The sequence below is a fragment of the Rutilus rutilus genome (genome assembly GCF_951802725.1).
Source record: "Rutilus rutilus genome assembly, chromosome: 2".
Classification (NCBI taxonomy): Eukaryota; Metazoa; Chordata; class Actinopteri; order Cypriniformes; family Leuciscidae; genus Rutilus; species Rutilus rutilus.
Window position 1 is genome coordinate 1036319 of NC_140210.1, and position 25931 is coordinate 1062249.

The following is a 25931-nucleotide window of genomic DNA, read 5'->3' on the forward strand; positions in this document are numbered from 1 at the left end:
TACGAAAGCAACATAAATGTTATTAATTCATTAAGTAATTGTCGTACAGTTTTAGCATTAGAGTGAAATAATAATAATAACAATAATGAAAAAAATCCTCCTCATTGTAACTGTCCTTCATCTTTCCCAGATTTGTCCAGGTCTATAAATTGTTACAATTTCCTTTACACATGTTAGAATCCTGATTTAGTTATGGATTTATTAGTATTTGAGCTTATTGTAACTGCTTGTCCGGCGTCCTGTTGAGAAGCACAGCTCTATATGATCATATCGCATGATCTCCAGACGAGGTTCAGTTTTCTGTCATGAGAAGAACTACATTTAGGCTTTTTCAGACTTTTATTCTTCTTTTTTTTTGGCAAATTCATCTAAAGTGAAAAAAAAAAAAAAAAATGACAGTGAAAAAAAATAAATAGAAATGCAGATGTCACACATTTTTCCACCCATGATTAGTCAGATTCCTCTAGTTAGTGATCCAGCACTATAGCTTATAAACATGTAAACTCGTGTTTGTCCTCATGATTTGGTTTTGCTCCTTCCTCTTCCTCCTCGTTTCCCTCTTCCTCTCGTTTGCCCCTCGAACGCAGAACGAGCTGTAACCATGGCGACGCCCCTCCCACCTTCAGCATCATCCTCTGAGCTGGAGCTGCCTGACTCCGCCCCCCTGGATGACATCATCGGCGTGACTCCGCCCACTCCTCCGCCCTGTTCATCAGCCTGAACCACTGCCTCTATGAAGCCTCCAGCTGAAGAACTCCCAGCCGGTTTAGATGGAGACATCTCTTCATCCTCCTCTTCTCTCTCTTCTTCCTCATCTCTCTCTTTTCTCTTGAGGCATGTGACGGCTCTGCGCAGACGCTGGCTTCGGATGAACTGCTTCTCCTGCTGCTCCAGACGGAAGAACGAGTCGATGCGCAGCTGCGTCTGCACACACACAATCATAATACACACCTAACAACTCACAGAATACACACTAATGTTTCTGAGAGAGTCTCTTCTGCTCACCAAGGCTGCGTTTATTTGATCAAAAATACAGTAAAACAGTGAAATATTATTATAATGTAAATCAGCTGTTTTCTATGTGAATATACAGTAAAGTGTAATTTATATCCTGTGATCAAAGCTGATGTTCAGCATCATTACTCCAGTCTTCAGTGTCACATGATCCTTCACAAATCACTCTAATATGAGGATTTGATGCTCAAGACACATTTATGATTATTATCAGTGTTGAAAACAGTTATTTACATTTTTATTTCAGGATTCTTTGATGAATAGAAAGTTCAACAGAACAGCATTTATCTGAAATAGAAAGCTTGTGTAACATTAAACTCTACCGGTCAAAAGTTTGGGGTCAGTAAGAATTTTTACTTAATTTTTTTGGGGGAAATCAATAAAATAAATCAATACTTTTATTCATCAAGGATGAATTAAATTGATCTAAAGTGACAGTAAAGACATTTATAATGTTACAAAAGATTCTATTTCAGATAAATGCTGCTCTTAAGATCTTTCTATTCATCAAAGAATCCTGAAATAAAACTGTTTTCAACATTGATAATAATCATAAATGTTTCTTGATCATCAAATCATCATATTAGAGTGATTTGTGAAGGATCATGTGACACTGAAGACTGGAGTAATGATGCTGAAAATGCAGCTTTGATCACAGGAATAAATTACACTTTACTGTATATTCACATAGAAAACAGATGATTTACATTATAATAATATTTCCCAGTATTTGCATGTGTGAGTGTCTGACCTGCTGAGACTGAAGCTGCTTTAGCACCGGCTGCAGAGTTTCTTCAGTCCTCCTGCTGTTCCAGCCGAAGCGGCTCAGGCAGAACGTCACTCTGGCTAAGGAAGTATCCTATAAACACTAGTGCCAATGTTAAAAGGTTTTGATTTGATTGTGTTATCCGTGACACATGAGTGTATTTCACTATTTTTGTCTCATAAATCACACGCAGACATGCGTAACATAAGGTGTGTTAAACTGCATCTATCACACTGCGAATAGCCTGAAGGATATTCTTTGATGAGCTCCAGGTGTGGGCGGCCCCAGCTGAACGAGGCGTCTGATTGGTCGACGCTGGGATGCAGGTACGCCTGAGCCACGGCAGGGTTGGGAAAACCCGGATGAAGATGAAGATTCCTCAGTTTCTTCTTCACTTTTGTGTCTTTGGGATTGGCAGCCATTTTCTTATTCTCCTGAGCCTCAGCCCACCATTCACTACATCAGCCGGACAACACACACACACACACACACACACACACACACACACACACACACACACACACACACACACACACACACACAGTGGTTGTTGCAACAACAAAGCAAGTTATTTTTGCAAAGTCTTTCAACTTAAATGCTGTGTGATTCGCAGGTGTGTGTGTTTGATATTCGCCAGTGTGTGTTTGATATTCGCCAGTGTGTGTTTGATTCGCAGGTGTGTGTTTGATACGAAGGTGTGTGTGTGTGTTTTGCACCTGAGCTGAAGGAGCGGCTCTAATCCGGCGCCGGGAAACTCATTGAGGATCTCCATCCCTGTGACGAACCCGACTCCCGGGATCCCCTCGGTGTAATCGCTGCCCAGCAGATACGCCAGGTTAATCAGTTTACTCCTGTCCAGACCTTTAAACATCACAAACATTCAGTGTTCATCAGAGGGTCCAAGACCACAGGGCTTTTGTTGCACTTGAACCACGAATACACACACAAATTGTTTTTAAAGGTTTCGACGAGTTTTGTGGTTGACATTTATAAAAGTAACAAATCCTTCATTCACAGGTCAATTTGACCCCCATAGGAATGAATGGGATGCGAGGAATGCTTCAGTTCACATAGAAACACCTAAAAATGCTCAAAATTAGAACAAAAAATGCTCAAACTTTACCAAAAACATGATTGTATAATGTCTACATGTGTATCTGAATATATACTGAAGAGAAACTGGCTTTAGGACCCAGAGGAACAGCTCATTTACTCCATATAGAGATATAAGCCCATCTAGAGTCATGAAATATCTTATATTATTTATTTTCCACAAGAGGTCAAAGACACACAATGTAAGATATTTAGAGCTGAATTAAAAGGGTTATGCATGAAATTGTGAGTTATTTTGAATTTAAGTTGAAAGAATGTGAGGAATGTGCTTAAATGACTATTTATTTATTATTTATTAAATCTAATAATTTAGTAATAAAAAATGCATTAAAAAATAGAAAAAATATTATCAAAATGAAATAAAATAAGCTTTCAAAAAAAAAAAAAAAAGGAGAATAATTGTATGGCTTTGGGTGATTTTGACCCGCGAGGGCAGGATGTGTTCCAGGACGCCAGGCGAGGATGAGGCGAAGATGATGAGGCGAGGATGATGAGGCGAAGATGATGAGGCGAGGATGATGAGGCGAGGATGAGGCGAGGATGAGGCGAGGACGAGGCGAGGACGAGGCGAGGGCGATGAGGTGAGGGCGATGAGGCGAGGATGAGGCGAGGACGAGGCGAGGGCGATGAGGCGAGGACGAGGCGAGGGCGATGAGGCGAGGGCGATGAGGCGAGGATGAGGCGAGGGCGAGGATGAGGCGAGGATGAGGCGAGGACGAGGCGAGGGCGATGAGGCGAGGGCGATGAGGCGAGGATGAGGCGAGGATGAGGCGAGGGCGAGGATGAGGCGAGGATGAGGCGAGGGCGAGGCGAGGGCGAGGATGAGGCGAGGCGAGGATGAGGCGAGGGCGAGGATGAGGCGAGGACGAGGCGAGGGCGATGAGGCGAGGGCGATGAGGCGAGGGCGATGAGGCGAGGGCGATAGGGCGATGAGGCGAGGATGAGGCGAGGGCGAGGATGAGGCGAGGCGAGGATGAGGCGAGGGCGATGAGGCGAGGATGAGGCGAGGGCGAGGATGAGGCGAGGGCGATGAGGCGAGGATGAGGCGAGGATGAGGCTAGGGCGATGAGGCGAGGATGAGGCGAGGATGAGGCGAGGGCGATGAGGCGAGGATGAGGCGAGGGCGAGGATGAGGCGAGGATGAGGCGAGGACGAGGCGAGGGCGATGAGGCGAGGGCGATGAGGCGAGGATGAGGCGAGGATGAGGCGAGGGCGAGGATGAGGCGAGGATGAGGCGAGGATGAGGCGAGGGCGAGGCGAGGGCGAGGATGAGGCGAGGCGAGGATGAGGCGAGGGCGAGGATGAGGCGAGGACGAGGCGAGGGCGATGAGGCGAGGGCGATGAGGCGAGGGCGATGAGGCGAGGGCGATAGGGCGATGAGGCGAGGATGAGGCGAGGGCGAGGATGAGGCGAGGCGAGGATGAGGCGAGGGCGATGAGGCGAGGATGAGGCGAGGGCGAGGATGAGGCGAGGGCGATGAGGCGAGGATGAGGCGAGGATGAGGCTAGGGCGATGAGGCGAGGATGAGGCGAGGATGAGGCGAGGGCGATGAGGCGAGGATGAGGCTAGGGCGATGAGGCGAGGATGAGGCGAGGATGAGGCGAGGGCGATGAGGCGAGGATGAGGCTAGGGCGATGAGGCGAGGATGAGGCTAGGGCGATGAGGCGAGGATGAGGCTAGGGCGATAGGGCGAGGATGAGGCGAGGATGAGGCGAGGCGAGGATGAGGCGAGGATGAGGCGAGGCGAGGATGAGGCGAGGATGAGGCGAGGCGAGGATGAGGCGAGGCGAGGATGAGGCGAGGATGAGGCGAGGCGAGGATGAGGCGAGGGCGATGAGGCGAGGATGAGGCGAGGCGAGGATGAGGCGAGGATGAGGCGAGGGCGAGGATGAGGCGAGGGCGATGAGGCGAGGATGGGGCGATGAGGCGAGGATGGGGCGATGAGGCGAGGGCGATGAGGCGAGGATGGGGCGATGAGGCGAGGATGAGGCGAGGGCGATGAGGCGAGGATGAGGCGAGGATGAGGCGAGGACGAGGCGAGGACGAGGCGAGGGCGATGAGGCGAGGGCGATGAGGCGAGGATGAGGCGAGGACGAGGCGAGGACGAGGCGAGGGCGATGAGGCGAGGACGAGGCGAGGGCGATGAGGCGAGGGCGATGAGGCGAGGATGAGGCGAGGGCGAGGATGAGGCGAGGCGAGGATGAGGCGAGGGCGAGGATGAGGCGAGGGCGATGAGGCGAGGGCGATGAGGCGAGGATGAGGCGAGGCGAGGATGAGGCGAGGGCGAGGATGAGGCGAGGGCGAGGATGAGGCGAGGACGAGGCGAGGATGAGGCGAGGATGAGGCGAGGGCGATGAGGCGAGGATGATGAGGCGAGAGGATGATGAGGCGAGAGGATGATGAGGCGAGAGGATGATGAGGCGAGGATGATGAGGCGAGAGGATGATGAGGCGAGAGGATGATGAGGCGAGGGGATAATGAGGCGAGAGGATGATGAGGCGAGAGGATGATGAGGCGAGGATGAGGCGAGGATGAGGCGAGGGCGATGAGGCGAGGGCGATGAGGCGAGGGCGATGAGGCGAGGATGAGGCGAGGATGAGGCGAGGATGAGGCGAGGATGAGGCGAGGGCGATGAGGCGAGGATGATGAGGCGAGAGGATGATGAGGCGAGAGGATGATGAGGCGAGGGCGATGAGGCGAGGGCGATGAGGCGAGGATGATGAGGCCAGAGGATGATGAGGCGAGAGGATGATGAGGCGAGGGCGAGGCGAGGGCGATGAGGCGAGGATGATGAGGCGAGAGGATGATGAGGCGAGGATGATGAGGCGAGAGGATGATGAGGCGAGAGGAGGATGAGGCGAGGGCAAGGCGAGGGCGATGAGGCGAGAGGAGGATGAGGCGAGGGCGAGGCGAGGGCGATGAGGCGAGAGGATGATGAGGCGAGGATGAGGCGAGGATGAGGCGAGGATGATGAGGCGATGATGAGGCGAGGATGATGAGGCGAGGATGAGGCGAGGCGAGGATGAGGCGAGGATGAGGCGAGGGCGAGGCGAGGATGATGAGGCGAGAGGATGATGAGGCGAGAGGATGATGAGGCGAGGATGAGGCGAGGATGATGAGGCGAGGATGAGGCGAGGATGAGGCGAGGCGAGGATGAGGCGAGGATGATGAGGCGATGATGAGGCGAGGGCGAGGCGAGGGCGAGGCGAGGATGATGAGGCGATGATGAGGCGAGGGCGAGGCGAGGGCGAGGCGAGGATGAGGCGAGGATGAGGCGAGGCGAGGATGAGGCGAGGGCGAGGCGAGGATGATGAGGCGAGAGGATGATGAGGCGAGAGGATGATGAGGCGAGGATGAGGCGAGGATGATGAGGCGAGGATGAGGCGAGGCGAGGATGAGGCGAGGATGAGGCGAGGATGATGAGGCGAGGATGAGGCGAGGATGAGGCGAGGCGAGGATGAGGCGAGGCGAGGATGAGGCGAGGATGATGAGGCGATGATGAGGCGAGGCGAGGATGAGGCGAGGATGAGGGTGCGAGAGTTCCGCCATAAATGTACAATTCCATCATCATTTACTTGCCCTCGTTTCAAACCCAGAGTCTTAAATGAATCCATACGGGTTTAATCTGAATCTTGATATGTCTGTAACACTGATATACTGTAATTTTGGCTTATAAACAGTGATCAGCTAACATACATGGAGCAACAGAAGCTCACGCATGCACGAAATATCTCATATTTCATTTAAAATATGGTAATGTGTGTTTCAAAGATGAATAAAAGTCTAAGGGTTTGGAACAACATGAGTAAATTATGTCAGATTTGAGTGAACTAACACTTTAACAGAGTAAAAATGCTACATTAAACACGTTAAAGTCCCCCTGTGGTGTAAATCCAGCTTTTAATGTTGTTTATGTGTCTATGTGGTGTTTTTAATCTGCTTTAAGACAAAGCATGTGTAAGTTCATAAGTCGACACCATTGCTGAGTATTTCCTCCTTAAAACTGCAGTGAACCAAAGACAGTCTCAAAAACACGCTTTGAAATCGCTGGTGTTTCTGACGTCACAAACTACCTTGTAACCAATCAGATCAACGTGTGATCGTCAACCAGTGGATCTCTGAGCTGAGTGAGTGAGTGGAGGCGGGGCTCATTTGCATATTCATAAAACCGCGCATACTAAATGAGGCAAGGGTGTCGAGTTACATTCAAGATATTTTAAGGCATGAAGAATTTTTCAACATTTTTCAAAGAAAAAACGTTTAAATATGTAATGTTAAGGTAAAAAATGATGACTTCAGGGGGACTTTAATTAGTACCTTACCTATATACGATGAAAAACTGTAATAAATCTCACAGCAAATTTCATGAAATTTACAGTTTTTGGAAGTAAAAAAAGAACAATAATAAAAAAAGAAGTAATCTTGACATTCCCAGAATGAATCACATTTGATGCATGTTTATGGAAATAACCTTTTGTTCTGATCGGTTATGTACAGTAGGGTTTTATATGTCATTAAATGAATGTTTATGGGATTATTTTAGCCTGTTTCAGACGACGACATCACTTCCTGTCGGCCACCATAACTTCTGTTGGGTGCAATTCATAACCTCACCACTAGATGCCGCTAAAATCACACACTGCACCTTAAAGTAAAATGTAAGCCGGACTGATGAAGAGCTCACCGAGCTGGTTCTGCATGTCAGCTGACTGGTAAAGCTCCACGTATTTGTTCTGGCTGAAGAAGTTCCTGTAGACATGGCGTCCGCCGAAGAGCCAGATGTCGCTGTCGTCGGTGATGGTGCCGTGCGTTTGGTCGAGCCGGTCCAGCGCCGCACACTGGGCTTCGGCCTCCATCGGCGCCACCACGAACGGCACGCCGAACAGACGCAACAGCTCCTGGAACAAGCATCAGAACACACCGCTAATATCAGCACACGACTCACTCACTCCTGTTCTGTAGGACATGTTCTGCATGCGAAAGCGTGGTGTGAACCCTGACCTGAGACTCTTGGCACATCTGTCCGGTGACGCTGGAGCTGCTGCGCTCCTGATGCTGCTTCTGCTCTTTCAGGATCATCTGCTCATCCTGCAGGTCTCTGTCCATCTGCAGCAGATCCTCCTGACACACACACACACACACACACACACACACACACACACACACACACACACACACACACACACACACACAGGTTTGTTTTGTGATACTTGTGAGGACATTCCATAGGCGTAATGGTTTTTATACTGTACAAACCGTATTTTCTATTCCCCTACACTAACCCTACCCATCACACACACACTAACCCGACCCCTAAACCTACCCATCATCACACACACTCAGACACACACACTAACCTGACCCCTAATCCTACCCATCACACACACACACACACACACACACACACACACACACACACACACACACACACACACACACACACACACACACACACACACACACACACGTCTGGTTCACTATCTTTGTGGGGACTCTCCATAGACGTAATGGTTTTTATACCGTACAAACTGTATATTCTGTCCCCTTACACTAACCCTGCCCCTAACCCTACCCATCACAGGAAACATTCTGCATTTTTACTTTCTCAAAACAACTCATCCTGTGTGATTTATAAGCCTTTTGAAAAGTGGGGACCGCTGGCTGGTCCCCACAATGTAGGTGATCTCAGGTTTTACTATTCTTATGGGGACATTTGGTCCCCACAATGTAATATAAACAAGGGCACACACACACACACACACACACACACACACACACACACACACACACACACACACACTGCAGACGCTCTCTGGGAGCCTGTGAGATTTACCATGTCGATGTGATCCCACTCAGCGCCAGCAGGAGCTTCACCCACGGCTTCCTCTTCTTCATCCCCGTTCTCCTCCTCTCTGCTCTCCTCTTCCTCTCTGCTCTCCTCCTCTTCCTCTGAGGGGCTTTTATCGTCTTCTTCTGCTCTGGTGTGAGACTGCTCTGTGTCAGACGCTTCCTCCACATCACACACCTCGATAAAGCTCTCTGCAGAGACCAGATGAACAGGTGTGTGTGAGAAGCACTCGAAGCTTTTTTTTGTGTTGTCTTTAATTGCTAATGCTCTTTTTACACACAGACTGAACACAATGAAGCATTGCTTGGTGATTGGTTGAGCTAAACTGGTATTATCTAATTGTGTAGTTAAATTTAACAGCTGACAGATATTCAACATAATTCATGTGTGAGACAGTCTAACAGAAGGACGGACAAAACCAGTCAGATATCAGCTGAGTTCATAACTCTGAGTTCTGCTCATAAACTGTGATAAAGTGAGAAATGTTGAATAAATACTGTATATCATTATATCTGCTTTACAGCTGAATTTAAATGCGTCTCATATTAGATGAAGTTTGCACTGATTCTGCTATTGTCCTGTTCCTGCTGTAAAACGATCAGTGTGTGTTTGACCTTCAGAGCTGCTTTCCTCCTCCTCCTCCTCCTCATCTTCTTCTTCACTCTCGGGTTTGTTTTCATGCGTTCTGTCAGTTCTCAGATCAGAGGAATCTCTCGGCTTCAGGTTCACTGCGGCGTCTCGTGGCTCTCGTGTCTCTACTGGAGATAATGATGACTCATCAGTGTATTTAGGCTTCTGTGCACGTGCTGTAAGTGTAAACATCAATAAATGTGTTTAATAGGCAAATATGAGTACCTTCAGCGCTGCTTTCCTCCTCATGATCTCCACTCTCGGGTTTGTTTTCGTGCGTTCTGTCTGTACTCACAGGATCAGAGGAATCACTCGGGTGTGTTTGCTTCGGATGCTCTCGTGGACTGGGAATACCAGGTGTTTTGTCCTGATTCTTCGATCCTGAAGTCTCCTCCTCGTCGTCGTCCGAGCTGCTCGTGATGACGTACGTCTTGTGTTTGTGTGCCGGCGGATCCATCATGGCGTTCTGGATGGCATGTAGAGTTCGAGGCGACACACTTCCATCATCATCATCAGGTGGTCTCGTGTCTTCTTCCTCAGAGCTGCTGTCCATCATGGCGTTCTGGATGGCCTGAAGAGTTCGAGGAGACGCTGGAGGATCTTCCTCACGACAGGAGGAAGAGGAGGACGGCTTGTTCTTCTTCTCGTCTGTCTCGGTCACGGGTCGCCACAACGGCTCAGGTTTTCCTTTAGGCTTCGCTTTGCGATCCCACGGGGAACTGGACCACAGCGCTGGAGCCGGCCCACTCTCTGGAACGCTGGCTTTCTCCTGAGACCCTGAACAACAGAAAACCTTTGCTTTGTCGTATTTCAGTAGCACACTGTGATAGTGGTTGTAATAGTGGTTGTTTTTGGACCCTGATTTGTTATTGAGAGTAATTTTTTTATGTTTTTGTGCATGTGATAATAAATAATGTATGTTTTTGAGTGTCGTGTTGACCCCAGGAAGACAGATATGAGCGTGTATTTGTCCAGACCTTTGATGAGTACGTAGTGGGCGGAGTCCTCAGACACGAGGCGGCGGGTCTCCACGTGTTGACCTTTGCCCTCTCTCTCCTCAGAGCCGGTGTGGTTCATCTCCTTCTGCACTCCCTCCAGACGCTGGTTGAGTTTGTTCCTCTGAAGGAGACCCGCCAGCTGATACTGAGAGAACTCACCGGACCTCTGAGAGACCAGGAGATCAGGGGTTAAAGAAGATCACGTGAGAACACATATTCCTCATTATAATAATTAATGCGCAGAATAAAGGGGCGGGGCCTGGTTGAGTGAGTTAAGTGTGTTAAACTGGCGGTTATGGAAAGGGGCGGGACATTTCCCAAACACACTCGAAGCGCTCGACCAATCACAACACACTGCTCCAGCCGACCAATCAGAGCACAGTGTGCTTTTCAGAAGGAGGGGCTTCATAGAGACAGGAAGTAAACAGAGCGTTACTGACAGACTGGGAAGAGAGGAGCCGCAACAATGGAGAATATGAGGAGAATAATCAACATTCAAGCAGGAAAACCTGTTCTAGTAGATTACATTGTTTAAATTAATACATTTTTAGCTAACTGTGATTTGTATATGTACATTTCTGAAATTCATAACTCAGACAGTCTCCTCTGATAACAGATCTCTCTAAACTGTAATGTGGACTCATGCATTTTCTGTAAAGCTGCTTTGAAATGATGTGTGTTGTGAAAAGCGCTGTACAAATAAATGTGAATTGAATAGTAGAGCCATCAAGGCTTTGTAAAAGCACACAATATGTGCGCTATATCTTCAGTCATTTTGCTTCTCCAGTAAATCTATCATGATATAGGAATGTCTAGATGTTTGTTCTGGAAAACAAGACAGAAACCGTGAGGAAAAGCCTGATTTCTGCAGTGTGTGAACGGCATCACCTCTGGTGGTTTGTGGTAAAGTGTGCGTCGCCTCTTGTTGAATTCCTTCATTTCTTTCAAGATTTCGTGTTTGATCTCCGGTGGCATGAGGGAAAACTCCTCAGAGTTGATGTCGACGGAGTTAGGATTGTGATAGATCTCTTCCTGAACACACACACACAAAAATACAAAGCGGTTTATACGATGTGCTAACGTGGCAAAATCTAAACTTTAGTATCACCCAGCTCTAATCTGCTAAATAATAATACTAATAATACATTTTATTTATATTGCGAAGTAACAATAATCCACTCAAGCACAATAAACAGCTTTAAAAAGACGAGTCTTTAGGGACTCTTTAAATGCGACTATAAGGCATGAAGGTACAGTACAGGTCAAAAGTTTGGAAACATTACTATTTTTAATGTTTTTGAAAGAAGTTTCTTCTGCTTATCAAGCCTGCATTTATTTGATCAAAAATACAGAAAAAAAAATGTAATATTGTGATATATTGTTACAATTTAAAATAATTGGTTTTCAATTTATTATACTTTAAATGATCATTTATTCCTGTGATGCAAAGCTGAATTTTCAGGATCATTACTCCAGTCTATCACATGATCCTTTAGAAATCATTCTACTATGATGATTCATTATCAAAGTTGGAAACAGTTCTGCTGCTTAATATTTTTTCATAACCTGTGATACTTTTTTTAGGATACTTTGATGAATAAAAAGTAAAAAAAAAAGAAGCAAATTTTTTAAAAATAGAAATCTTCTGTAACAGCAATATACACTACTGGTCAGTCATTTGGGGTCAGTCATTTTTTTTCTTTCCTTTTTTGAAATAAATCAATACTTTTATTCAGCAAGGATGTGTTAAATTGATAAAAAGTGATAGTAAAGAAGATTTATATTATTAGAAAAGATTTCTTTTATCTTGAATAAATGCAGTTCTTTTTAACCTTTTATTCATCAAATATATTAGGCAGCAGAACTGTGTCCAACACTCATAATAAATCACAATATTAGAATGATTTCTAAAGGATCATGTGATAGACTGGATGTCACATGTGACACTGAAGACTGGAGTAATGATGCTGACAATTCAGCTTTGCATCACAGGAATAAATTATTTTTTAAAGTATATTCAAATAGAAAACTATTACTTTAAGTTGTAATAATATATCACAATATTTCATTTTTTTTCTGTATTTTTGATCAAATAAATTCAGGCTTGATGAGCAGAAGAAACTTCTTTCGAAAACATTAAAAATAGTAATGTTTCCAAATTTTTGACCTGTACTGTATAATAAACATTAACATCTGCTTTGAAACTATGTGTATTTTGAAAAGCACAATATAAATGAATATAAATGTGATTCGTCTCACCTGAAAGCTTCTGTAGGTCTGCAGTGATTCGTCTCCTTCTCTTTCCTCCTCTGAACTACAGACACATTCATGAAGACACTTTCCTTCATTATCATCATTATTAGAGATGTACCATATTCAATTAATATTCACATAGTTCGGTTAGATACCGACAGTTCGGTTTTTCTTATGGAACAAAAATCTCTCCCAAATAATGCTGTAAAAACCCTTTATTATATGAAACTGCTATTTATTTTATATATAATACAGTAAATATTTGATATAATAATTGCACCCAAATAAATGTGCATTACTCAGTTGCACAAATAAGGTAGTTTTCATAAGCACTTGTCTTCATGGCACATTTATTCAAACATACATATATAATTAACAGTAAATAAGCTCCTCTATAGTGTTTTTATAATAGCTAACTAACAAACGCATGACTTTCCTGAGGAAAACGCAACATTAGGTTCACAAGCTGTTTTACTGACATCTTTAAACACTGATTGAGAGATTACACGAGACATGATACGGATATCTTCCAACATACCTTCTGATGTTCATGCATGTTTTACTAGACATCATTTGTTTTAAAGTGGATAAAAAGACTCTGAGAACTGAGGCGATACAGTGATCCGTCACGTCACATTTAAGTGCGTTAAAACGCCATTTATTGTTTAAATTTCGTGATAAAATGGACTTTATTTGAAAGATGACACTGTGATTTGCTACTTCTAAAAAGAAACAAAGAGCTATTTGTGATATTTGGATGAGAGGCGCTACAAAACTACAGGGAAAAACTACAGATATGGCAACCCTGGCTTGAACTACGGGTGCTTTATAGGGTCAAATGTTTTGTTTGTGCTGTTTTTAACTGTTAATGCGTTATTGTCGCATTAATTTGCCCAAAAAAAGTTTTAAATTACGAGATTAAAAAGGCATAATTGTGAGATAAAGTCAGAAAACGTAATCAGTTTCGACTTTTTATGTCATAATTATATGACCTAGTACATAATAATTTTAACCTCAACATTTTTATCTCATAGTTATGAATTCGTATGTCATAATTTTGACTTTTCAAACTCATAATTATGATTTAGTATTTCAGAATTTTGACTTTTGACTCAAACGCTCCTGCAGGAGAAATATACAAAAACAAGATAGTGATCATAAATCTATTATTTGTGATTCAAATTAATCAATATTTCAACATTTACGCGTATTTCTGTTTCTAATGGGCTCGTTTATTATTCTTAGGCTACAAAAACTACAGATCTGGCAACCCTGGCTTGAACTACGGGTGCTTTATAGGGTCAAATGTTTTGTTTGTGCTGTTTTTAACTGTTAATGCGTTATTGTCGCATTAACTTGCCCTAAATTCAACACAAGAGATTTTCTTCACACACAGTGTGTGTTGCAGTCTGAACACGTTTCCCCGCCCCCTTTTGATTGACAGGATATAATCGGCACTGATGATCATCGGCTGTTTTTAAATGGCCGATAGCGTTAATAATAGCTTTTATCGGCCGATACAGATTGTTGGCCGATACATCGGTGCATCTCTAATCATTATGTGTTGTTTGTCCCCGATCTCACCTCCTCTCGTCTCTGTCCTCATCAGGAGGAAGCGCGGGAAGAACGTACATGTCATCCTGATCATCTCGTCTCACAGACGACAGGCTGGGAACCGACTCTTCACTGCGGGAAACAAGGAAAAGAGCATGTTTCTCTGTGGGATGAACAGCTGTGAACATGAACTAAGGCTCGTACCTTCGATCCCCTAGAGCTGCTTTGATGGCCTGTCTCTTCAGGAACGTGTGAAGGAGTTTTTCATTGGTCTGTCTGGACTCTCGGCTCATTTCCTCACGCCGTTGTCTCCGGATCGCCTAAACGTGTTCAGAATGTCGTTATTCCTACCGTCATCTTTCCCTCGGGTCATTCTGACCCGGAAATCACTTTTGAAAAATGTTTAAAAATTGAGTGTTCATCGAAGGGGGTCCAAGACCACAGGACTTTTGTCGCACTTGAACCACGAATACACACACAAAAAATGTAATGGATTCGAGGAGCTTTGTGGTTGACATTTAAAAAAGTAATAAATCGGGTCATTTTGACCCCGTTAGGAATGAATGGAATGCGAGGAATGCTTCAGTACACATAGAAAATCCTAAAAAATTCAAACTAAAAATGCTCAAACTTTACCAAAAACATGTATACAGTGCAATGCATAAGTTAATACACCCATGCTAAAGTTGACTAAAAAGAGGAATAAAAAATCATATTTTGGAAATTGAACTTAATGCCTTAATTTAAAAAATTAGCATTGAGAGCAATGCAAATCAAACTAGCTTTTAGGCTAACTGAAATAAAACCATGCCAATCTCTAGGTATGGTGAAGGCTATGTGATGATGTGGGGCTATTTTAATTCCAAAGGCCAAGGGAACTTTATCAGGATGCATAGTATCCTGGATCCATGAAGTAACTGGCCTTTAAAAATAAAAATCTGCCTGCCTCTATGGGAATTTAACATAGGGGTGTACTAACTTATGCACCATGTATTTTAAGGAAGAACATTTATTTATTTACGATACATTATTCATTCACAAAGAAAATTGGTGTCCTTAAAGGTTGGATTTTTCCTAATTTTTTAAATTAAGGCATTAAGTTCAATTTCCAAAATATGATTTTTTATTCCTCTTTTTAGTCAACTTTAGCATGGGTGTATTAACTTATGCATTGCACTGTATCTGAATATACTGAAGAGAAACTGGCTTTAGGACCCAGAGGAACAGCTCATTTACTCCATATAGAGATATAAGCCCATCTAGAGTCATGAAATATCATCTTATATTATTATTTTCCACAAGAAGTCAAAGACACACAATGTAAGATATTCTGAGCTGAATTAAAAGGGTTATGCATGAAATTGTGAGTTATTTTGAATGTAAGTTGAAAGAATGTGAGGAATGTGCTTAAATTACTATTTATTTATTATTTATTGATCAAATCTAGTCATTTAAAGGTAAATTAAATAAAACAAAAAACAAAAAATATACAAAAAAATTGCATTAAAAAAATAGATTTTTTTAATCAAAATGAAATAAAATAAGCTTTTTTAAAAAAAAAAGTATGTATAATTTTAGGGCTTCGGGTCATTTTGACCCGCGAGGGAAGGATGAGGGTTAATCTCAGAAGCATCTCGACACGCAGTTTTGTTCTGTTCTCGACATGTTTTACACGCAGATATCAAGCTCACCAGCGTCTGTCTCTTGAGCAGCGGCGCGTCTCCATCGTACACGAACACGGGTCTGATGCGGAAGAACAGCAGCTTGCAGAGCCGATGGAAGAGCGTGAGGAGGTGAGCGTTGAGAACCGCATTCCCGTCGCGATCCCGCACGCCTTTCACCGCCTGATTCAGCCAGATGCTGATGTCTGTCACGGGGAGTCACGGATCCAAACTGACCAATCATGCTGAGTTACTAAAGTCAGACTCTTTCTCTGCATTGCATTACAGTAATGGGAATTTGGGGAATGTATGTGTGTGTGTGTGTGTGTGTAGCTGTTTTGGACCATTCTTTTGACTTTCTAACATGCAGTGAAACGTGACACTCAACAGCTGGACATGCAACATTTCATGACTTCTGCATGTTAAACCCTGCAGTAAAGGATACCGACAGCCAAGATCTTCCCCTCCAGCGTTTCCGGATTGATGGGTTTTCCGGTGCTTTCCAAGAGCTTCCACAGTCCGTGAACTCCCATCACACCTGACAACAGCGGGAAAACATCATCATCATCATCATCATCATCATCATCGTCTTCATCATCATCATCATCTTTAACTTTCACACAGTGTGAAGCAGAAAAGCTCTGGCAACACCATGCTCTGTCAAATTATCATTCTGATGAATCAGATCAAGAAAATAAAATTATGACATCAATTTAAATTATGAGGAAAAAGTTTTAGATTCAAAATTATTAGATTAAAAGGAAATCATTTTGAGAAAAAAGTTTTAAATTACGAGATTAAAAAGTCATAATTGTGAGATAAAGTCAAACAATTGAGTCAGTTTATGTTTTAATTATGTGACCTAGTACATAATAATTTGTATCTCAACATTTGTATCTCATAATTATGACTTCGTTTGTCATAATTTTGACCTTTCAAACTCATAATTATGATTTAATATTGAAGAATTTAGACTTTCGACTCAAACGCTCATGCAGGAGAAATATACAAAAACAAGATAGTGATAATAAATCTATTATCTGTGATTCAAATGAATCAATATTTCAACATTTACGCGTATTTCTGTTTCTAATGGGCTCGTTTATTATTCACAGGCTAAAGAACAAATGTTTCAATTATGATATTTTATTAAAAAAAAGTTAAAAATAATTCACACACAGACCTGCTCACGCTCACAGCTTCAGAATCATAACATCCGGTCCCTGTCGAGTCGCCGGAAACACGTACTGAGCACTTCCTTTCGGCTTCGACCAGCTGCTTCCGGTTTTAACATGGATCTTGTTTAAACGCGACTCTGAGGTACGTGGCAAGATTTATTATTAAGTATGAAACATGACTTAGTACGTTCATTAACGAATTCGTGATTTTATGAGATTCGCGCCTTTACATGACGTCATCTGTTGAATAATCTCGAAGCGACTGCTAGCGTTAGCTGTCTCGCGAACTAGCCAAACAAACAAACAAACAAAGATAAATCTTTACAGTCTCTGAGATAAACTCGAGATTGTGTTTATTATCAGCACGTGTTCATGTTTTAGAGAAACTGGTTGTTGTCTTCGCTGGTAAGTTCACTAGTGTTGAGTTGACTAATGTAAACGTCTTTCATCGACAGTATATTAATAATGATGAATTAATCCGGATTGATCAGATCAAGACAGTAAACCAGCTTTACTTGATTAATCTCGACTAACTTGAGCTCGTGTGTCTCTTCTGGTCTTCTGACAGTTACATTAGATTAAAACACAAAGGTTGAGTTACACCAGTGAACAATACAGTCCTCAGTGTGTCCATGTTTCTGCATCCTAGAATCTAATTTAATTAATATAACTGGTATTATTTAATTCTGTTTTTCTGTACAGGATTCATGTAGACTTGCATCATAAAATGTTAATAAAAATATACATTTTTATGTATTAGGATTAATCAAAAATATATTGTATACATTTTTTAAATGTTTTATCATTATATTTGAATAATTTTCAACACAATAAGCATTTTAATTAAGTATTAATTTGAAATATTATTATTATTATTATTAAGATGCAATTTTTCTGTCCAGGAGTCATGTGGACTTGCATCATAAGATGCATAAAAATATAAATTTTTGTTTAAGATAAAAATAAATTTGTTATTAAAATATTATTTTATATTATAAATATAAAAATAAAGTCTGTTTATTACTATGTAAATTTTTGTCATCTGGACTTACATCATTAAATGCGACTAAAGTAAGTTTTTGTTTAAAATTTGAAGAAGAAGAAAAAAAGTTGTATTAAAATGTTGTTTAATTAATTTCAATATAACATTTGTTTAAATGTTTGTAACATTTCTGTGTTTCGGAGTCATCTAGAATATTGCAATATACCATTTTAGTGTAAAAATATAACATTTGAATAAGATGTGTGTGTGTTTTCAGGCAGATCTCGTGGAGGACAGTCATGTCTGCGTCAGTGATCATCAAAGGTGAGTTCATCTGTCCGTCATCTGAGCCACACACACACACACACACACACACGTGTCTGGAACTGTGATGTGTGTGTGTGTGTGTGTGTGTGGTGATAATGTAACATCAGCTGAGCCTCACACATGTCATATTTTATTGGACTGTCCTCGGTTTAATGCAAGTAGAATGCTCTTCTATGAAGTTATTTCACTTAAGGACTTATTTACTAAGATTATGCCTGAAAAATATGTTAATTTAAATAAAAAAAATTGTTTGTTTGCTTTGGTTTTATTGTATTTATATGATATTTGCATTTTTGTAATTTCATTTTTGCCATGAAAATAGCCATAGATGCTGACATGGCATTAAATAAAACCAATCAATCACACGTGTGTGTGTCTCAGATGTGTGTGTGCGCGGCCCCGGCGACGGCATGGAGATGCACAGGCCCTCTGTGGCCCCTGAGGCCCCGCTCCCGAAGCTGGCATCTCCGAAGCCCAGTCCCAGGTCTACAGCGTCTCCGGGGGTCCTGCACCTGGGCAAGGTGAGCCGGGACGTGTGTGTGGAGCTGGAGTGTGTGAGGATCGTGGTCCCCCGGGCCGCCATCACCCGCAGCGCTCGAGCCGGGCCCTACGCTGAGGACCGAGGGTCCCCTCATCATCACGGGGACGAGCCGGAGCCCGAGCCGACGGACTACAGGATCCTCCTGGAGAAACTGCAGAACTCGGAGCGCCGGCTCCTGCAGGATAAAGAGGGCCTGTCCAATCAGCTGCGGGTCCAGACCGAGGTCAGAGCAACACGCTGGATCAGCAGCTGGAATATCATTACAACATAGTTTGTTTCATATTTCAGCTTTAATTATCTTTTGTATAATCACATATTTTTGTCTATAGCATTTACATTTTTTATATAATATTTTTGTTTTGTTTTTAGCATTATATTTAAATTATTTTAACAATTACATAATTGGTGTTTAATTTAATTAAGTTTTAATGATCTTTTATATATTTAAATGTTTTTTTAGCATTTACATTTTTTTAATTTCTAATATAATTTTTGTTTGTTTTTAGCATTATATTTTAATTATTAAAAAAATAAATAATTGGTGTTTAATGTAATTGTTATAATTATCTTTAATATAAGTGAATAATATATATTATTTAATTTTTTTATTATCTTTTATATAATTAAAATATTTGTGGTTTTTAGCATTTTAATTATTTATATATATATATATATATATATATATATAAAAATTATTATTGTTATTTATTTTTTTAAGCGTTACATTTAAATTTTAACAATTAAATAATTGGTTTTTAATTCATTTATAATTATCTTTATTATAATTAAATAACATTTTAGTTTTAATTATCTTTTGTATAAAAAAAAATTCTTCGGTTTTTAGTATTTTAATTGTTTTTAACATTTAGCAAATTTAATAAAGTTTTAAGTATTTTAAATGTAATAAAAAAAGTTGAATTTATTTAGCATTATTTTTAATGTAATACATTTTTTGTTGGAGCATTTTAATGAAGCTTTATATAGTTTTATAGGCTTTGTGTTGTAGCTTTATATTCTGCCCTTATTTATACGGTAGAGATTTTAGTTTGACTCAGTGTTCAGTGATCAGTTTCCTCTGTAACATGAACTAATGTTGAGAAGTTTTCAAAGTATCGCACAGTAAGAGTCTCTTCTGCTCACCAAGGCTGTGTTTATTTGATCAAAAATACAGTAAAAACAGTGAAATATTATTCCAGTGTAAAACAGCGGTTTTCTATGTGAATATCTAGTAAAGTGTAATTAATATCCTGTGATCAAAGCTGAATTTCCCCGTGCTGTGTGTTCATCGCGTGTCCTCAGGTGAACCGAGAGCTGAAGAAGCTGCTGGTGGCGTCGGTGGGCGATGACCTTCAGTATCACTTTGAGCGACTCTCGCGAGAGAAGAACCACTTGATCCTGGAGAACGAGGCTCTGGGACGCAGCTACACACACACGGCCGAGCAGCTCGAGCGCATGAGCATTCAGTGCGACGTCTGGAGGAGCAAGTTCCTCGCTAGCCGGTGAGAAACACCATGATGCTAATCAGGCTTGCTGTGATAGTCTGTGTTACCGGTGTTCAGAAGCAACATATTTTTTATTTTTTTAGATAAAATCAGTTAGAGAACAGACATTACAGTTATAAACTGAACGGTGTCTGCTCAATAAATCGTGAGCTGAACGAGTTCATTACTATGGAAAAACACTCGCTCTGCTCCGCGCCATTATGAATGTCTGTGTGGACGCGTGCATTTTACTTTCGCTTTTAAATTAGCGATTTTATTTATACAGTGCTTTATACAGTACAGATGGATCCTGAACAATGCTAGGAAGACTGTTGCAGAGTTTGGGTGCTAAATAGGAAAATAATGTTCATGTGAAAATGCTTGTGTGTGTGTGTGTTTTTGTAGCGTGATGGCAGAGGAACTCACCAATGCCAGAGCAGCTTTACAGCGCCAGACCAGAGACGCTCAGTGTGCCATTCAGGATCTGCTGCGAGAACGAGACGAGTTCTCCAGAGACATGCTGCACACACACAGGTACACCTTCACACAGGACTGTTATCATCAGTGACGTGATTGAGGTCGCTGGAGCAGCTGATTGATTGACAGTGCGAGTGTGAATGAGTTTGATTGACAGTGCGATTGAGTGTGAGTAAATGTAAAATGTGAGTGTGATTTGACAGTGCGAGTGTGATTGACAGTGCGTGTGATTGACAGTGCGTGTGATTGACTGCGTGTGAGATTGACAGAGCGAGTGTGATTGACAGTGAGAGTGTGACTGACAGAGCGAGTGTGATTGACAGTGAGAGTGTGACTGACAGAGCGAGTGTGATTGACAGTGAGAGTGTGACTGACAGAGCGAGTGTGATTGACAGTGAGAGTGTGACTGACAGAGCGAGTGTGATTGACAGTGAGAGTGTGACTGACAGTGAGAGTGTGATTGACATTGCGAGTGTGATTGACATTGCGAGTGTGACTGACAGTAAGTGTGACTGACAGTGCGAGTGTGATTGACAGTGAGTGTGTGATTGACAGTAAGTGTGACTGACAGTGAGTGTGTGACTGACAGTGCGAGTGTGACTGACAGTGCGAGTGTGACTGACAGTGCGAGTGTGACTGACAGTGAGTGTGTGACTGACAGTGAGTGTGTGACTGACAGTGAGTGTGTGACTGACAGTGAGTGTGTGACTGACAGTGAGTGTGACTGACAGTGAGTGAGTGTGTGACTGACAGTGCGAGTGTGACTGACAGTGCGAGTGCGAGTGTGACTGACAGTGCGAGTGTGACTGACAGTGCGAGTGTGACTGACAGTGCGAGTGTGACTGACAGTGAGTGTGTGACTGACAGTGAGTGTGACTGACAGTGAGTGAGTGTGTGACTGACAGTGCGAGTGTGACTGACAGTGAGTGTGTGACTGACAGTGTGTGACTGACAGTGCGAGTGTGACTGACAGTGAGTGTGTGACTGACAGTGTGAGTGTGATTGACAGTGAGTGTGATTGACAGTGTGAGTGTGATTGACAGTGAGTGTGTGATTGACAGTGAGTGTGTGATTGACAGTGAGTGTGTGATTGACAGTGCGAGTGTGTGATTGACAGTGCGAGTGTGTGATTGACAGTGCGAGTGTGTGATTGACAGTGCGAGTGTGTGATTGACAGTGAGTGTGTGATTGACAGTGCGAGAGTGTGATTGACAGTGCGAGTGTGTGATTGACAGTGCGAGTGTGTGATTGACAGTGAGTGAGTGTGATTGACAGTGAGTGAGTGTGATTGACAGTGAGTGAGTGTGATTGACAGTGAGTGAGTGTGATTGACAGTGCGAGTGTGATTGACAGTGCGAGTGTGTGATTGACAGTGTGATTGACAGTGCGAGTGTGTGATTGACAGTGAGTGAGTGTGATTGACAGTAAGTGTGACTGACAGTAAGTGTGACTGACAGTAAGTGTGACTGACAGTGCGAGTGTGACTGACAGTGCGAGTGTGACTGACAGTGAGTGTGTGACTGACAGTGCGAGTGTGACTGACAGTGAGTGTGTGACTGACAGTGCGAGTGTGACTGACAGTGCGAGTGTGACTGACAGTGCGAGTGTGACTGACAGTGCGAGTGTGACTGACAGTGCGAGTGTGACTGACAGTGAGTGTGTGACTGACAGTGCGAGTGTGACTGACAGTGCGAGTGTGACTGACAGTGCGAGTGTGACTGACAGTGAGTGTGTGACTTGTGACTGACAGTGAGTGTGTGACTGACAGTGCGAGTGTGACTGACAGTGAGTGTGTGACTGACAGTGTGTGACTGACAGTGCGAGTGTGACTGACAGTGTGAGTGTGATTGACAGTGAGTGTGATTGACAGTGAGTGTGATTGACAGTGTGAGTGTGATTGACAGTGAGTGTGTGATTGACAGTGCGAGTGTGTGATTGACAGTGCGAGTGTGTGATTGACAGTGCGAGTGTGATTGACAGTGCGAGTGTGTGATTGACAGTGTGATTGACAGTGCGAGAGTGTGATTGACAGTGCGAGTGTGTGATTGACAGTGCGAGTGTGTGATTGACAGTGAGTGAGTGTGATTGACAGTGAGTGAGTGTGATTGACAGTGAGTGAGTGTGATTGACAGTGCGAGTGTGTGATTGACAGTGTGATTGACAGTGAGTGAGTGTGATTGACAGTAAGTGTGACTGACAGTGCGAGTGTGACTGACAGTGAGTGTGTGACTGACAGTGAGTGTGTGACTGACAGTGCGAGTGTGACTGACAGTGCGAGTGTGACTGACAGTGAGTGTGTGACTGACAGTGCGAGTGTGACTGACAGTGCGAGTGTGACTGACAGTGCGAGTGTGACTGACAGTGCGAGTGTGACTGACAGTGCGAGTGTGACTGACAGTGCGAGTGTGACTGACAGTGCGAGTGTGACTGACAGTGCGAGTGTGACTGACAGTGCGAGTGTGACTGACAGTGAGTGTGTGACTGACAGTGCGAGTGTGACTGACAGTGAGTGTGTGACTGACAGTGTGTGACTGACAGTGCGAGTGTGACTGACAGTGTGAGTGTGATTGACAGTGTGAGTGTGATTGACAGTGTGATTGACAGTGAGTGTGATTGACAGTGAGTGTGATTGACAGTGAGTGTGTGATTGACAGTGCGAGTGTGTGATTGACAGTGCGAGTGTGTGATTGACAGTGCGAGTGTGTGATTGACAGTGCGAGTGTGATTGACAGTGCGAGTGTGTGATTGACAGTGTGATTGACAGTGCGAGTGTGTGATTGACAGTGCGAGTGTGTGATTGACAGTGAGTGAGTGTGATTGACAGTGAGTGAGTGTGATTGACAGTGCGAGTGTGTGATTGACAGTGTGATTGACAGTGCAAGTGTGTGATTGACAGTGAGTGAGTGTGATTGACAGTAAGTGTGACTGACAGTGCGAGTGTGACTGACAGTGCGAGTGTGACTGACAGTGCGAGTGTGACTGACAGTGCGAGTGTAACTGACAGTGAGTGTGTGACTGACAGTGCGAGTGTGACTGACAGTGAGTGTGTGACTGACAGTGTGTGACTGACAGTGCGAGTGTGACTGACAGTGTGAGTGTGATTGACAGTGTGAGTGTGATTGTGAGTGTGATTGACAGTGAGTGTGATTGACAGTGAGTGTGTGATTGACAGTGCGAGTGTGTGATTGACAGTGCGAGTGTGTGATTGACAGTGCGAGTGTGTGATTGACAGTGCGAGTGTGATTGACAGTGCGAGTGTGTGATTGACAGTGTGATTGACAGTGCGAGTGTGTGATTGACAGTGCGAGTGTGTGATTGACAGTGAGTGAGTGTGATTGACAGTGAGTGAGTGTGATTGACAGTGCGAGTGTGTGATTGACAGTGTGATTGACAGTGCAAGTGTGTGATTGACAGTGAGTGAGTGTGATTGACAGTAAGTGTGACTGACAGTGCGAGTGTGACTGACAGTGCGAGTGTGACTGACAGTGAGTGTGTGACTGACAGTGCGAGTGTGACTGACAGTGCGAGTGTGACTGACAGTGCGAGTGTGACTGACAGTGCGAGTGTGACTGACAGTGCGAGTGTGATTGACAGTGTGATTGACAGTGAGTGTGATTGACAGTGAGTGTGATTGACAGTGTGAGTGTGATTGACAGTGAGTGTGTGATTGACAGTGCGAGTGTGTGATTGACAGTGCGAGTGTGTGATTGACAGTGTGAGTGTGATTGACAGTGCGAGTGTGTGATTGAGAGTGTGATTGACAGTGCGAGTGTGTGATTGACAGTGCAAGTGTGTGATTGACAGTGAGTGAGTGTGATTGACAGTGCGAGTGTGTGATTGACAGTGTGATTGACAGTGCAAGTGTGTGATTGACAGTGAGTGAGTGTGATTGACAGTAAGTGTGACTGACAGTGCGAGTGTGACTGACAGTGCGAGTGTGACTGACAGTGAGTGTGTGACTGACAGTGCGAGTGTGACTGACAGTGCGAGTGACTGACAGTGCGAGTGTGACTGACAGTGAGTGTGTGACTGACAGTGAGTGTGTGACTGACAGTGAGTGTGTGACTGACAGTGCACTGAGTGTGACTGACAGTGCACTGAGTGTGACTGACAGTGCACTGAGTGTGACTGACAGTGCACTGAGTGTGACTGACAGTGCACTGAGTGTGACTGACAGTGCACTGAGTGTGACTGACAGTGAGTGTGTGACTGACAGTGAGTGTGTGACTGACAGTGAGTGTGTGACTGACAGTGAGTGTGTGACTGACAGTGAGTGTGTGACTGACAGTGAGTGTGTGACTGACAGTGAGTGTCGGTGAGTGTGTGACTGACAGTGTGTGACTGACAGTGCGAGTGTGACTGACAGTGAGTGTGTGACTGACAGTGAGTGTGTGACTGACAGTGAGTGTGTGACTGACAGTGAGTGTGATTGACAGTGTGAGTGTGATTGACAGTGTGAGTGTGATTGACAGTGAGTGTGATTGACAGTGAGTGTGTGATTGACAGTGAGTGTGTGATTGACAGTGTGAGTGTGTGATTGACAGTGCGAGTGTGTGATTGACAGTGCGAGTGTGTGATTGACAGTGCGAGTGTGTGATTGACAGTGCGAGTGTGTGATTGACAGTGCGAGTGTGTGATTGACAGTGTGATTGACAGTGCGAGAGTGTGATTGACAGTGCGAGTGTGTGATTGACAGTGCAAGTGTGTGATTGACAGTGAGTGAGTGTGATTGACAGTGAGTGAGTGTGATTGACAGTGAGTGAGTGTGATTGACAGTGAGTGAGTGTGATTGACAGTGCGAGTGTGATTGACAGTGCGAGTGTGATTGACAGTGCGAGTGTGTGATTGACAGTGTGATTGACAGTGCGAGTGTGTGATTGACAGTGAGTGAGTGTGATTGACAGTCAGTGAGTGTGATTGACAGTGCGAGTGTGATTGACAGTCAGTGAGTGTGATTGACAGTGAGTGTGATTGACAGTGCGAGTGTGATTGACAGTCTGAGTGTGATTGACAGTCTGAGTGTGATTGACAGTGCGAGTGTGTGATTGACAGTGTGATTGACAGTGCGAGTGTGTGATTGACAGTGAGTGAGTGTGATTGACAGTCAG

The 25931-nt window shown here is 43.6% G+C and overlaps 2 protein-coding genes across 4 annotated transcripts in view; one reads left to right on the top strand and one right to left on the bottom strand.

Annotated features, from left to right (window-relative positions):
* Nucleotides 1-17103, bottom strand: ercc5 (excision repair cross-complementation group 5). Of its 2 annotated transcripts, none has more exons than XM_084399487.1 (17): nt 17021-17103; nt 16283-16375; nt 15868-16043; nt 14381-14496; nt 14207-14308; nt 12629-12683; nt 11258-11401; nt 10349-10535; nt 9597-10148; nt 9356-9496; nt 8727-8932; nt 7895-8014; nt 7578-7791; nt 2497-2641; nt 2036-2236; nt 1766-1850; nt 1-924 (listed from the first exon to the last, which is right to left on the bottom strand). In XM_084399487.1, exons 2-17 carry the CDS (start codon nt 16368-16370, stop codon nt 517-519), a joined length of 2940 nt encoding a protein of 979 aa, XP_084255613.1. In that variant the 5' UTR covers nt 16371-16375; nt 17021-17103; the 3' UTR covers nt 1-516. The 2 variants fall into 2 exon arrangements, with proteins under 2 accessions (XP_084255613.1, XP_084255612.1); XM_084399486.1 differs by having other exon boundaries at nt 9356-9499.
* blzf1 (basic leucine zipper nuclear factor 1) overlaps nt 17055-25931 on the top strand; it is an 11479-nt gene continuing 2602 nt past the window's right edge. Inside the window, exons 1-5 of one of the 2 annotated variants that reach the window (XM_084399502.1) lie at nt 17055-17157; nt 18275-18321; nt 18706-19088; nt 20165-20364; nt 20752-20880. In XM_084399502.1, the coding sequence (XP_084255628.1) occupies nt 18297-18321; nt 18706-19088; nt 20165-20364; nt 20752-20880 (737 nt within the window). In that variant the 5' untranslated portion in view covers nt 17055-17157; nt 18275-18296. Of the gene's footprint in view, nt 17158-17294; nt 17421-18274; nt 18322-18705; nt 19089-20164; nt 20365-20751; nt 20881-25931 lie in introns of those variants that run through there. The other variant, XM_084399503.1, reaches the window with a different exon arrangement.